The sequence below is a fragment of the Oryzias latipes genome, chromosome 3, assembly GCF_002234675.1.
Source record: "Oryzias latipes chromosome 3, ASM223467v1".
NCBI lineage: Eukaryota > Metazoa > Chordata > Actinopteri > Beloniformes > Adrianichthyidae > Oryzias > Oryzias latipes.
Window position 1 is genome coordinate 21,492,609 of NC_019861.2, and position 14,122 is coordinate 21,506,730.

Sequence of the window (14,122 nt, forward strand, 5' to 3'; positions counted from 1 at the left end):
TACTTTCTCAACAAAATTGCAAAACAACAACAAAAAACACAATGTACCAACATTATCAATATAATTATCTGTATCAAGTTTTATCAAGTGCATTGATCAATTTCCTTTCATAACTGAAAATTTGGAAACAGAATCACATCCTTTAAAATAAAAACTAACCATGAAAAACCAAAACTACAGCAGAACCAAAAACAATATTAAAAATGATCATAGAGACAAAGTAATACAGAAGAAAAAACTTAAATAATTTGCACTGTGGATTCAGGAATCATATGTTTCATATAACATGATGATTTTACATTGGAGCAAAAAACATTACAAAAGCAATACTTGAGTTTAACTAAATCTTCTATGCTTCAGAAATAAAGCAGACAAACATAAATCAATAATGCCAACCAAAGTGTCAAGCTAGAGCATCTGGCATATGTTCAAAAAAATAATATCTGGCCTTTGAAATCTAATTTATGAGATACACTCATTAAAAATATTTGAAGCTTCAATTCTTCTTGCTGTTTGAAACAATATTGTGTTGTAAAACAACAAAAACCCTCTACAAATAATAATAAAAGAAAATGTAGCTGCAGTCAGGGTAAAGCATCAACATTTTTCAAGCTATTGATTGTCTCTGCAATAATTCCATCTGTTTCAGTAAAATGCAATAGCATTTATTCATTTTCAACCTCAAGTATAGAATAATCGGATTAAAGACATTGTGTGTGCTGGGGAAGCAAAACAATATTGCAATAAAAAACAACAACTTGGTAATAAAATTAATCTTTAACTTGGAAGTTTTGGAGTTAATACCAAGATGCTTCTGGTACAGCAAAGTTAGCAAGAGGAGGCCAGACAACTGAAATGAAAGATAAGGAGCATGCTGCTCATCTATAACCTTACAAATAATTATTTGATGCCTAAACATATTATTAGCGTAAAACAAAATTAATGCAAACAAATATTTGAAGAATTAATGCCACGTTACTGTTGGACACTAATAATAAAAAAAATAGAAATTATCAGGTTTCAAACCACATTTTTAATGGCATTTTTTTTATCTATTTCAAATTCTTTCAAATGTGAAATCTAATAATGAACTAAACCAGAAAGTCAATGACATGTCTCTAAGCAGAAGTAACACTTGACTGAGCAGAGCTTTAGATAAGTTTCATCCTGACAAACAAGATGCTTTGCAGCCTGCACACAGCAAATTCATTTCCTCTTCTGCATTAGCTTTATGGAAAAAAAAACATCCAAGTCATTTTGTCTCACTATTTCTGGCTGGCAAATGTATTTTTCATTATAGCTGTGTTACACTTAAGTACCTGATCAGACCACGCCTGCAAGAAATCAGAATTATACCAATGTGACATGTCTTAGTCAACCCATGCTTTTTACGTAAAGTACAGTTAAAGTAGTGTTTGTCTGAGTCTGCAGTTGTCGTCTTGTCAGGTTAGCATCTGCTGCAATGGATCAAGAGACCCTTCTCTAGTCAATGCACAAAAAAAAGGCAGGACAATGACATTACGCACTGATACAGGCGGCAAAGAAAAGCAAACGCAATACAGTAACTGCTAAGTAAGAACAACCAAATACATTTGCATGAGGAAAAAACCTCTTGAAATTTACAACAGATAACTGCATCCATGTTTAGCCACACAAACAGCTTCAAGTAAATCATAAAGCATATGAACAATCAATTTTTAAAAATAGGTGCAACATTTTTTAAAGCGTCAAAGTATTGAAAAGCAACAGTGGTTTGTGATGTCATTTCAAACTTCAAACATTTTTACAGAAGTGACTAAAACGTGATTTTGTACATAATGAGAAGCACTTTCTGTTTTGTAGTCAGTGGGGAGCAGTCAGTGACAGAGATGAGTCTGCCTAAAATTAACCACACCAAGAGAGCAGAGCTGAGTTTTATTTAATCCTAAATTCTGTGCCTGAGTTTACTGAGATCCACTGAGAGAAAACAAACCTACAGAGAATTAAAAAAAACAGAATGTTACATACAATCAAACCATGCATCCATGGTTCTTAATCTTAACAAGACTATTTCATATTTGCTCAGTTTTTTGTGAATCTTTTAGATTAGGAAAATGTGTCTTTTTATCATTAGAAACCTCTGCAGTTAAAAAAAAAGCTGCTAAATGTATGATGCACATCATGTTTTCAGAATAAAAGTCTTACGGTACTAAAGACGCATACACAAAATGTTTGAACTGATGATAAACGGTGTTGGTGTACTCTGTGTTGTTGCGAACATGAGATCCTCCTAAGCTCTGCTTTCTGTTACTTACAGATGAAATTTCATCACCAGGCTTTTTCCCCAGTCTTTTTGTTTGAGCTGATAGGTGTGTGGCAAAAGGTACAAACACAAAAATAAAAGCTGTTGGAGATTCTGTTTTTCTCATTCAAACTGGCCCTTCTAATTCAAAAACTGTGTTTATGCATCTATAGTGCTGTATTAGTTTTATTCTGAAAATATGATGTAACTAAGTTTAAGTATAAAACTGTGTAAATCAACAGTGAAAATTTACCCAGAAATCATTTGTTTTGGTTTCCTTGTTTTGCAAAAAGCCTTTTTTTAAAGGTGCATCTAAAATGTTTTAGCAAAAAGGTGGCTTGTATTCCAGAAGACCTTTTTGCTGAACTGTGTTGATATGACAGGTATCCAGAAAGACACAATGAAGCTAGCTTTTCACAATAAAATGCTTTTTCCAACAGTAGCTGCCCAATCCTGCAGCTGACTGGCTGAGGTGAGCTTCACTGATTGCAACAATTGTTTGTTTGTTTTTTTAGGTATTTGAACATACAATTAAAACCATTAAAAAATGAAGGTCTTACATAACCATGCATAAGTCCAGCTGATTTGAAGTTCAGGCAGCAGGTGTTTCAGAAAGGCTTGTTTAGTGATGGTCGTATCTGCGATTTAACGCTTAACTTTCAATGGGAACATGCTGAGAAGAATAGCTGTGATTAACAACAGCTGCCACAACACCGCCCATAGTGGAACAGAAGAGCCATAATGCTGCCCAGGAACATTAGCTCGAAAATAACAACCATTCATCGATCAAAACAAACTCCCATAAATAAAAGCATGCGCGGTAAATCTCACAAAAAACCAGAACACAGGATGTGCAGCTTTTTATGGTTTTAAATGTATAGACTTTTTTGTTGGGTTCAGCAATTAAAAGTTCAATTCTTGAATCCAGAAGACTTGACAAGCCAGATGTATTTGTAGCTGGCCATACCCCAAAACTATCCAACTACACACCATTTTGTGAAAAATTACCCATTTCACAGCCACCATCCCCTGCCCCACTGCACACTAAAGAGTCAATGGCCTCATCAGATTTGCATCATCAACACAGTTGGAAGGGAGGAATGATGAATCTCTGTTAGAGCCACTTGGGCTGTTTTTCAATCCAGTTCTCTCTGGCCCACTTTTGAAGAGTCTCGCCTGCCCCACTCTGCCTCAATTATCTAGCTATGCCCAGCTGAGATGCAGTAATCCAAACCCTCATTCCCTGCAATTTCCACACTTATGTCTGCACACTCACTTGCATTAAGTTCACAATCACTTATAGGTGCTTCTTCCCCTACCTTTAGGATCTGAGAGAAGAGAGCACTGACTGTAGTCTGAAGGAAGGAAAGATATTCGAATTATGGACTTTCAGTAGTGAAATATTTAAATTAAAAATGTATGCAGATGTAATCTAATTTTAGCTTCCTGAAATCTGAATCCACTTCACAGGTAAAAGTTGTGAGTGGTTTTTTTTTTTATTGAAAATGGAAATGAATCAAATATATATATATTCCATTTGTGCAACTTTCTAAAGTGTTTCCTGCAGAAAAAGAAAATGTGTTTTTTTTTATAAATATATATTTCTACATATTCTTTCCATGTTTAAACTAATTTCCTTTTTACAGCGCCATATGAGTTTCTCTTTGAAAAGGGCTGGATTGAATGATAATAATTATCATTATAATTTAATAGCATTATAATAGATACCATTATAATAAAGCAAATTTCAGACAAAGGCTAGAAGTGTTTGCATGAGCTTTCAAAATGATGTTTAAAAAAAGAGTTTTTCTGTTAGTATCCAAATTTTATTATATTTGGCATATTTATATTTAAGTTTGGGAGACTTTAAACACAAACAATCACTCACAACCTTCCTGTTCAAGCTGGTCCACTCCAGAGGATTGTATTAACCTGACGAATGAAAAGCTGGCATCCAAAATGTTTAAATAGAAAAACATAATGTACTCTAATGAGGGAACAAGTGGGCAAATAAAGATTCTAGTCAAATGGAATGGCCTCTGCAATAATGCACATTATTTCCTTAAATGTGTACTGCTTTGTTTTAGATGCAGGATTTTTAAGCAAAATAAGCAAATTGATTTAATCAGTTCAAGTCTTAATTCTTTTTAAATGAATATCTCTGGAAGATTTACTTTAACCATAAAAGCTGCTTTGTTTTTGTTTTGTTTTTTTCCTTAACAATATCTTTGTCAGCTAAAACGCTTTTAAAGTCGTGTTTATGGTTTCGGAGTGCATGTGTGATAGCTCAGTCCTTATTTGTAATTTCTACTCGATGTTTGTCCTTCGCTTCTCAGATAAGTGACTACAACAAAGCTTTGTTGATGCACACAACACGTGCATTCAGAAACTAGAATGCTTGATTGTTGACTTTTTCTATTGGCACATCAGACACTGGATCAGCTTCACATGCATGTCCTGTGGCTCTAATTGCTATAGGAAAATATAAAGAATCAAGGAACACAATGCTCTGTGATTTCTGCCAAAACAACCATAAACACTTAAAGATCATTGAAGCACTAGAAAGAAATAAACATGTTTGACAAATTTTTAAAAACTTTAAAATAAACATAAAAACTTAATCAATATTTGTACTTTTTGATTCATGCAGATTAGCAGCTAGAGAAATGTATTACTTAACTTCTATCACAATTCTCATATTCTTCCTGCACACCTTAAGAATAAACATCTCTGGACTATTCTCCAAACACATCATTATTTTTTTTAAATACATATGTATTTAAGCCTTAATGCTCCCATTTATTACTTAAAGGATGGCTAGTATTAATCCATCTGACAGTAATGTAAAACCCAATTAGAATTTACAGTATGCACCACAAAGGCAAACAGATCAATAAAACATTTACACATGTCAATGAGCTAAACTGGGCTTTGTTCAACATCTTTACTGCAGCGCTGCTCTACAATTCCAGGTGGAGGGATCAGGTTTCAGGCACCAGATGTGAAGTGCACACACACACACACAGATATCACACAGCGGAGGAAGAGGAATCTCAATCCAAGGCTGAAAACTAAGACTCCTTCAACCGCCATTTATAAATAAGGCCAAAAAACAATGTAAACAAAGATTGTGGTAAGTAAACAATCGTCTTTTCTGTGTGTCAACGGATGACTCAAGCCAGTGCTTATCAAAGGAGATGTTGTATTTAAGGAATCCTACCTGGTGCAGTGAACTGACTGCTTCCTAATGTGGTGGGCCGATTTTTCCCTCCACCTACAGGCGGAGAAAACATCTGAAAGGAAAGACATCGACGTACACCAGAATTACAACAAAGACTCGGTCGGCTGGGGAAAAGCATCAGCTGCAAATTTCCTAGTCAGAAATTTCAAGACAACTTTTCTCATTAGAAAATATCATTTGGCAAAATGATCCTATGCGGTAGAAGACTTATAGGGTGAAAAAATTAAAGACATTAAACTCAATTTTTTTTTTACAATATGAGTAATAGTAGTGTTTTAATAGTAGTGTTTTGTTTTAGTTCTTTGCTAATTCCTGGTTGATGAATAACTGAAAAGAATACTTGATCCCAAACTGCATCTGAGACTAAAATAATGAAATGATGATGGTATCCGTTCAATATTACATATTTTAGTTCATATTCTTTTTCATCAAAATGATAAATTAACTGAGAAAAATATCAAGACCCATGAAAAATTCTAGAGCAAAAGAAACAACACAAAAAAGAAATTAACAAAATATTAACAAATCTCACTTTTGTATTAATTGTACTTGACTACAAAATCCTACAAAGAGGATCCCAATCAATTGGTGCATTGAGTTTAAGAGGAAAATGAAGCCTTTCTGCAGTGGCTCCGTTTTCTTTATGTCCTAAAGTCAAATAGATTCATGCTGATGATGGTATAGAATAAACAAAAAAGACAACACAGCTGTCTGAGTCTTATATAATCCCTTTATCCTAACTGTCCTGATGCTAGATCACATTGAAAAATAAAACTCAATAAAAATGAATACACCTGTTATATTACATGTCTCGACTACCTTGAACCAACAGTTAGTGTGAGCTATTTAAATTTGTAAATAAAACGTGAGTCCTACCGCACTGAAATCCAGCAAGTCACTTAACTCCTTGTCTGTTCCGAGAGCGGCGATCCGCTGCTGTGGATTCATCCTGGCGGTCTTGAAACCTGCAGAGAACGCAGAGTCAGTCAGTCAGTCATCAGCTCACATCTCTGCTGCTTTATTTACCGGCGGGGAGCGGAGCCGCGGGGACATGCCCGCCTCGTTATCCATGCAGAATTGATCAACATCCTCGCCGTCAAATAAAGTTGACGAGAGCGTGTCATCGTGCGCAAGCATCAACAGTTTGGTCCCATCGTTCGTGGCTAATGATGCTAGAGACGTGTGAGCACACCTTTTGGGGGGAATTTGCTCGGAGTTGCTGTTTTAAAGCGGACGAACTAAAGCGTTGATGGGACCGCTCTGATGGATGGATGGATGGATGGATGGACCCGCAGCGTCTTTCGAGCTGGAATCAGTAACAACGCCGCACGCTGCCTGCTGCTCAGACTTTTTAGTGAACAGCTGGTTGAGCTGCCACTGACTGTCAGGTGTTTGTAAGGCAGATTTTCCATGCGTGACAAGGTTTATCTTTTGGTTGAGGTGCCTAACGTTACTTAGCTAGCTGGCTAACGTTAGCCGCAATTACTAAACGGGATGAAAATAGCTAGCGAGCTGCGGACAGCGGGTTTAATCTTTTGAAGACAGCAGTGTCTTTTCACTGACTCAAATGTTCATTACAGGCCAGTTCAAGCCTGACAATGTACACAACCACACACTCTTTAAGGCAATCTCAGTGTCCAGCTCCAAAAATAAAAAAAACAAACAAAAAAACGCAATGATGGTCTCTCTCAACTCACAACTTCTTTCACGGACCTGAAAGCTTCCAGCAAAACAACTCCCACTGCTATGTTACCTTTTCTTTGAGTCAAATCCAAACTAGGGTGATCTGGCGAAGAGTCGCTTTCTGGCAACACGTCTTCCAAATGGCGAATTGGGTGTTTAAAGAGCAATAGGTGAGGGGGAAATCCTCTATGTCAGTTACGAGTTTTCCTTAGGCAGACATTTTTGCTTTGCGAAAGCCTCAGCACCACGATGACAGTGCTTGTTGTATCCCTCCGCCGTGCACGGTGACATGATGGTCCCAGTCAGCAGGAGATGCTGCGGGCGTCAATGTTTATCTGCTTCATTATCATCCCGGATCATGGCTTTTTGCTGCCCTGCAGCATTTCAGAAAATTCAATTACACAACCCAAGCAACATGGAAACTGTCGTTTATATGACATATCACAATAAGGATTTTCTTTGCTGATGTAAACATATTGGGGGGTATCCATTTCCCAGTTTCTTATTTCTGTTTTTGTATTTTTAGCATTATAATTGTTATATTAAAAGAGATTTTCGACTTAGTGCTGATTAACTGTATAATTTGCTCCAGAATCCTAATCCAGGAAAGCTGATATATTCAGAAGGATTAAAAAGTTTTACAAGTGTATGTTAAGATATCCTATGATTTCGGAATTTTAATATAATTCTGGTTTGACTTTGCAGTACATCTACTTATCAAATTTTATGGACCTAAAAATGTTTCCTTTACGTCCTTTGTGTATCAGTCTGTTATGCATGTATAGGTCTACATATCATTATTTTACTATTTTACTGCCAATCCTCTGCCTACTTTATCATTTTTGTTAAAACAAAAGGTAGTTTATCAGTGTTTTCCTGTCACTTAATGGAATATATTCCATTTTTAGCTCAGCAGTTGGATGCTGATCAACAGTTATTGCATTGTTTGTAGTTTTTCCATGAGTGGCAATAGAATTACATTTTCTTTTCTTTTTTGTGACATGAAATATTTTGGTCACTAATCCCTAAAAAAAAAACAGGATTGTTCCATCGAACAATAAAAAGATATATATGTATATATATATATGTATATATATATATATATATATATATATATATATATATATATATATATATACATATACATATATATATATATATATATATATATATATATATATATATATATATATATACATATATATATATATATATATATATATATATATATATATATATATATATATATATATATATATATATATATATATATATATATACGGTGGCGCAGTGGTTAGCGCTCTTGCCTCACAGCAAGAAGGCCCACGGTTCAAGTCCTGGCTGGGGGACATGAAAAATACATCAATGGGGAACCTTTCTGTGTGGAGTTTGCATGTTCTCCCTGTGCATGCGTGGGTTTTCTCCGGGATCTCCGGCTTCCTCCCACTGTCCAAAAACATGCTTCATAGGTTAATTGGCAACTCTAAATTGTCCATAGGTGTGAGTGTGAGAGTGCATGGGTGTGTGATTGTGGACGTTCTACCCTGCGACAGACTGGCGACCTGTCCAGGGCATCCCCTGCCTTAACCCAAGTAGCCGGGATAGGCTCCGGCAGCCCTGTGACCCCGAAAGGGACAAGGCGGTACAGAAAATGAATGAATGAATATATATATATATATATATATATATATATATATATATATATATATATATATATATATATATATATATATATATATATATATATATATATATATATATATATATATATATATGTGTGTGTGTATATATATATATATAGTTCCAGGTCTCTTTTAAAAACCTTTTTAAAGACTAAAATATAACTAACCTCGTCCTTGACCAACGTTTGATTTTGTTTAAAACTCTTTTATCATGCTTTTACTCTGAAGGATTCCACCGGAAATCGGCTAGGCATTTAAAACAAGCAAACTCCAAACGCATCGTAGTAAGTACGGGACACCTGAATTTACTTACAACGAAAAGAATGAAGAGCAAAAATACCACAGGATGTCATTTTTGAGTTAAAAATAATTCTGATTTGCATGAAATGTCAGATTATGTTGCAGGAAAAACGAGAAGAACAACAATAACCACATTACATAGCATACCATTACATTCTTCGCTCAAACCTTTATTTTAAGTGCTTTGAATTTTTTTTAGTATTATTGATACCAAAAAATCACTAATCTTACGGTCGTTCAATTAATAATGATTGATTGAAAAGTAACATGTGTGTAATATTAAATGAAAGCTCTGCAGTAGGTATTTCACTGGAACTTACGTAAACAACGATTCATGTGTAATAAGATTGAGTGCAACTTACTGATAACTGACTCCATGGTATTTTAACTTTGCAAAAATCATAATGTGGCTATGCAAGGGATAATCAGCGCTTTTTTACAGTAATAGCCCCAAATAAGTGAACCAAACAGTGTAGTCGAAGTAAGTGCTCGGCAGCAGCATCCTTAGTACAGTGCACCTTCTTGGCGTGCCGGATCTACTTTTTCTTCCGCGATGGCAAAGTTGGACTCATCTACTGTATGTGACTGGAGGGTTTTCAACGGAAATGTAACATCCTTTTATAGATTATTTATGCATTCATTTTTGATCTGAGATAGATAGATAGATAGATAGATAAATAGATAGATAGATAGATAGATAGATAGATAGATAGATAGATAGATAGATAGATAGATAGATAGATAGATAGATAGATAGATAGATAGATAGATAGATAGATAGATAGATAGATAGATAGATAGATAGATAGATAGATATTTTGTAACATCTTATAAACTATGACTCAGATGCACAGAAAGGTAAATACATAACTGAACTGTTTACAACTGGCCTCTGGCCAGGTTAGAGGGGTGCTTATTCTCCAGAGAATGCCGTTTATATACCACAAAGCTGATGAAAAACAAGAACTTGCTTTTGACTAATACATCACACTTTATGAAGTCCTTTGGATTTGTTGAGTTGAAGCTCACACTAACTATAGTATATCCATTCCCTTAGGTTGTTTAGAGCTAAGAGTCGGGATCAGGAGTCAAACACAACGCGTGAAAAAGAAAGAAATTCATAGGTGAGGTTTTACGTTTCCCACTTCATAACCAAGGTTATCTCAAGGTGCAGAATGCAAGAGAAGCATCTTACCAACATGAGCATTGTGGTGATAAAAAAAAACATTAACATCTTGACGCCTATTGATGCAAATATATTTATCAAATCACTTCTACTTGAAAGTGACCTTAATTTAGCATATATGAAAGCCAAAACATAAGTATGTTTTTTTTTCAAAGCTGGAAATAAATTCAGGCAGCAAGGGATTAAATATACACCTATAATGAACTAATACCTGTAGAGCTTGGTCATTTTTTAAATACATTTTTTCAATTGCAACCTGTCAGTTATGGGTTTTATGCTCAGATTCAATAAGATAATGTTATTTACAAAAGAACAAAAATCTAAAATGTCTGGTTCCAAATGGATCCAAGATGATTTAGCCAATGCTAATTTTGACCATCAGAGAGCTCAAGAGGACAAAACAATATAGAAGTAGTTCTGGTTCAATATTCATTTCTGAGGCTTTCATTAAACGAAAGAAAGTCACCATTAGTTGTAGCAGTTGTTGAGAGATTGCCCTGGAAGAAGCTTTCAAAGTCTTCCATTCTGAGAGAAAAATGAAAACATGTTTCAGGAGAACCGCGATTGTTTGTCAGCCTGCCAGTGTCCCTGGAAACAACTTTGAATTTATTCTTGTTTGCATCGATGATAGAGCATAAGCAGTTCTAGTTTTTTCTTGTATTCCATCTCTCTTAAGTTTGTAAATATGTTCCAATTTAGTGAATTGTTACTTCTTTTAACGCTGTATCGATGGGAAAGCTTTAAGACAAACGCAAAGTTACTCAGTTTGCAATTATGTTGTGCTGCAGTGGTAATATTCCACATTAGATCAACAGGTGGGGCCTTTGCCTGGCAGTAACTGGAGAGGCATTAGTAGACGGTGGATTGGGAAGGGTGACTACAAACTCTATGTTTGAGCTCATGACTCGTGTCTGCCGAGCCTTACTCAAGAGGGGACTTCCAACAGCTTTTAGCTGGGATTTGCACTCTCCAGAGCAGCTGGCTCTGCTGCCAAGTTGGACTTGGGGTAAAGTGGACGCTGTCAGGGGCTCCCTGAGATTCTCCCTTCAGGTGCCCCAGACTCCTTTGGGAACAGTTTTAGGGACCAATTAGATCATTAGCTGATTCAAATGAAGAATTTGATGAAGACCTTGACAGTGGCTTTGGTATGGAGAATGGTGGATTATACAGCCAGAAAACTGTCGTGCTGAACAGCTGGAGTTCTCACTTTGGTGGGAGGCTTTCTAAACTTAAGTATTTTCCCCAAAAAGATAACTTATCCTCCACCAGGTCAAAAGCAGGAATGCAAAGGATTTTGGAAAGAGCAACAATGGGGTAAAAGGAGACTAGAGAGCATCTTTTGGAGTTTTTTTTTTGTTTTTATCTGAAGGAACTGCTCATCCTCAAACTGACAGCTGACAAACATCAGCGTTTTGCTGTTACCATTCTGAAACTTAAAAAATAGTTTGTATCGCAACTTCTGGACATAAAGTGACAAAACTGTGTGTCACTAAAAAAGGGTCAGAGAGAAACTAACTTCACTAGCCTCACCAGATGAGCAGAGAATTACAGAAAATGACAGGAATCTGAACAAAGGAAGCCTGGTATCCTATGGTAAGTGATGACTAATACAATGCAGATGAGAGGTAATCAGTCTCTGTCTGCTGTAATGAAATGGGCTAGAACTCAATGGAAAACTCAATGGAATACAACAATACAAACATATGATTTTGATCCATCAAAATATTAAGGCAGATTTTCTGGAAAAAGCTACAAAGTTTGAGATTTTTTTGTTGTTGTTGTTCAAAGCCTTTTCATGAAGTCAAATGTTGAAGGGAAAAATAGCCTAAAGTCAGTAGTTTTTTTATTAGCTTGGGCCTTTTAGAGAAAACTATTTGGTGTGGGTTTACAGCTGCATGATGTTAGAGAGAATGCAATGTTTGAATGAACTTTCACTCAGAAAAAAGAAATTCACAAAAACTGAATTTCCACTTTATGCAGGGATGGAAACTATGTGTTCATCTTAAAATCCCTGCAATATCTGGATTTGGCCTCTATTTTTACCTGTTGTGATCAGCTAAAATCTAACTTTGACCGTTTTTAGACCTTTTAAAAGCCTTATTACAGGTATTGAACTCTAAATTTGTACCATTACCTCTATTTAGACCCCACTGCCAAACAAATTCGTTTTAGTGCTAGATAAATAAAGAATGTAAATGAAATGGAAAGTGTTCATGAGACACTAGGAGACTTAAAATGACACCTTTGTCTGCACATAGTGGGAAGTCACTCGTGTACTGGTGTGTCACTGGGAAATGCCACTCCTACCTTATTCAAATGTTTCAAATAGTCCCACTTATGTCTTTAGAAATCTCAATCCAAGAACCACCAACACACTTGGCAGTTCTTTCACTACATTTGTTGAAAACTAAATTTTGCTGTCATAAAAAGTCTGTGTGTGTGTTTGTGTTCTCTGAATCCGTTTCCACAAACAATAAAGCACGTCTTCATAAATTCATGGTTTCTGCTCTGAACGGCTTGGAGAGAAATTAGGATGAAATCTATTTTCATTTGTGTCTCAATATCACAAACAGAGCTCCGTGAGCTTTTATACTTGTCAAAAAGAATTATCTTCTGGGGCAAGAGGACTCCTACAACAGATGCCATGGTCTTCAACCATGATGAAATCCGGCTGCTATTAAAGGAGCAATTTGTAATATTTTGTGACATCTAGAGACCCTATAAATTTAGCAGCCAGCCAAACATTGCTTGAAATGATTCCAAAACACTGATTTTTTTCTTCTTTTTTTTAGTTCATGCTCATTTTAATGTAACGCAGATATTTTATCTCACTTTTTTATTTAATAAAAATGTTAGATACACATGGTACACATAAGTTCTGTCATTTTAACTATATTTCTTCAGTTTATATAATCATGGAATCATGCACACTGAAACTGAATGCCATGTTTGTCTTTTGCTTGACTCTCTGTGTTATAAAACCAGTCATAGAGTGATTCAAACTACTTTTATACAGTTTTATTCTATCTATAAAAATCAATGAACCAAGCAAAAATCCAGAAAAAATACAGTTACAAATAAGTATTATTTTTAATACAAACAAATTGCATTTTTAACAAGATCTCTGAAAATTTGAGTTAGCCCTGAGTCACCAGCTCCTACTGATGCCCAACTCATGTGTGGAAGTCAACGTCTTAATGCTTACGTAACAAAAATATTTGAATGATGAGCCAAAGCCAAGAGTCATGAAATTACAAAGTTTTTTTTTCTGTGAATAAAATGGACACATGGGAGACGTCTTGGCCATTAATCAATTCCACACTGCCACCTGTTGGATGAACTCAGAATCAGAGCTCCCACACTTTTAATTAAGTTTCATTTTCACTCAGTTGTGCTGTAACTGTCTAGTAGTTGACATTTTACTCTCTCTGTTGAGATTTGTCAGTCTGTTTGGGACATATTCTCTTGGACACTCTTGACTTTGGATAGAGCTGTCCTGTCTTGACACTCATTTCCTAATAGTGCAAGGGAATCACAGAAACATTTGGATAATTCTTTTATTGTTTTAACTATGACTAAGGGTGTATTGATGCATTTTAGCTATAACTTATATCATAATTTGTGGTTGCTGGTACGATTAATAATCAATATTGGTTCATTTTAAACCATCCAATTCACTGACCTAAAATCGAGCCAGGACATATTTAGCCAAAAATCCACCCAGTGTGACTCAGAGATAAATACCAAGG

The 14,122-nt window shown here is 35.5% G+C and overlaps 1 protein-coding gene across 10 annotated transcripts in view; it reads right to left on the reverse strand.

Annotated features, from left to right (window-relative positions):
* tcf12 (transcription factor 12) overlaps positions 1-7,453 on the reverse strand; it is a 59,205-nt gene extending 51,752 nt beyond the window's left edge. For 8 of the 10 annotated variants that reach the window (XM_011491391.3, XM_020714329.2, XM_011491387.3 and 5 more), the window contains exons 1-3: positions 7,276-7,452; positions 6,399-6,487; positions 5,502-5,574 (exon numbers count right to left, since the gene is read on the reverse strand). In XM_011491391.3, coding sequence (XP_011489693.1) covers positions 5,502-5,574; positions 6,399-6,470 — 145 coding nt within the window. In that variant the 5' untranslated portion in view covers positions 6,471-6,487; positions 7,276-7,452. Of the gene's footprint in view, positions 1-5,501; positions 5,575-6,398; positions 6,488-7,275 lie in introns of all 10 variants that reach the window. The other 2 variants (XM_011491400.3, XM_020714323.2) reach the window with 2 other exon arrangements.
* Between the last annotated feature and the right edge of the window lie 6,669 nt (positions 7,454-14,122).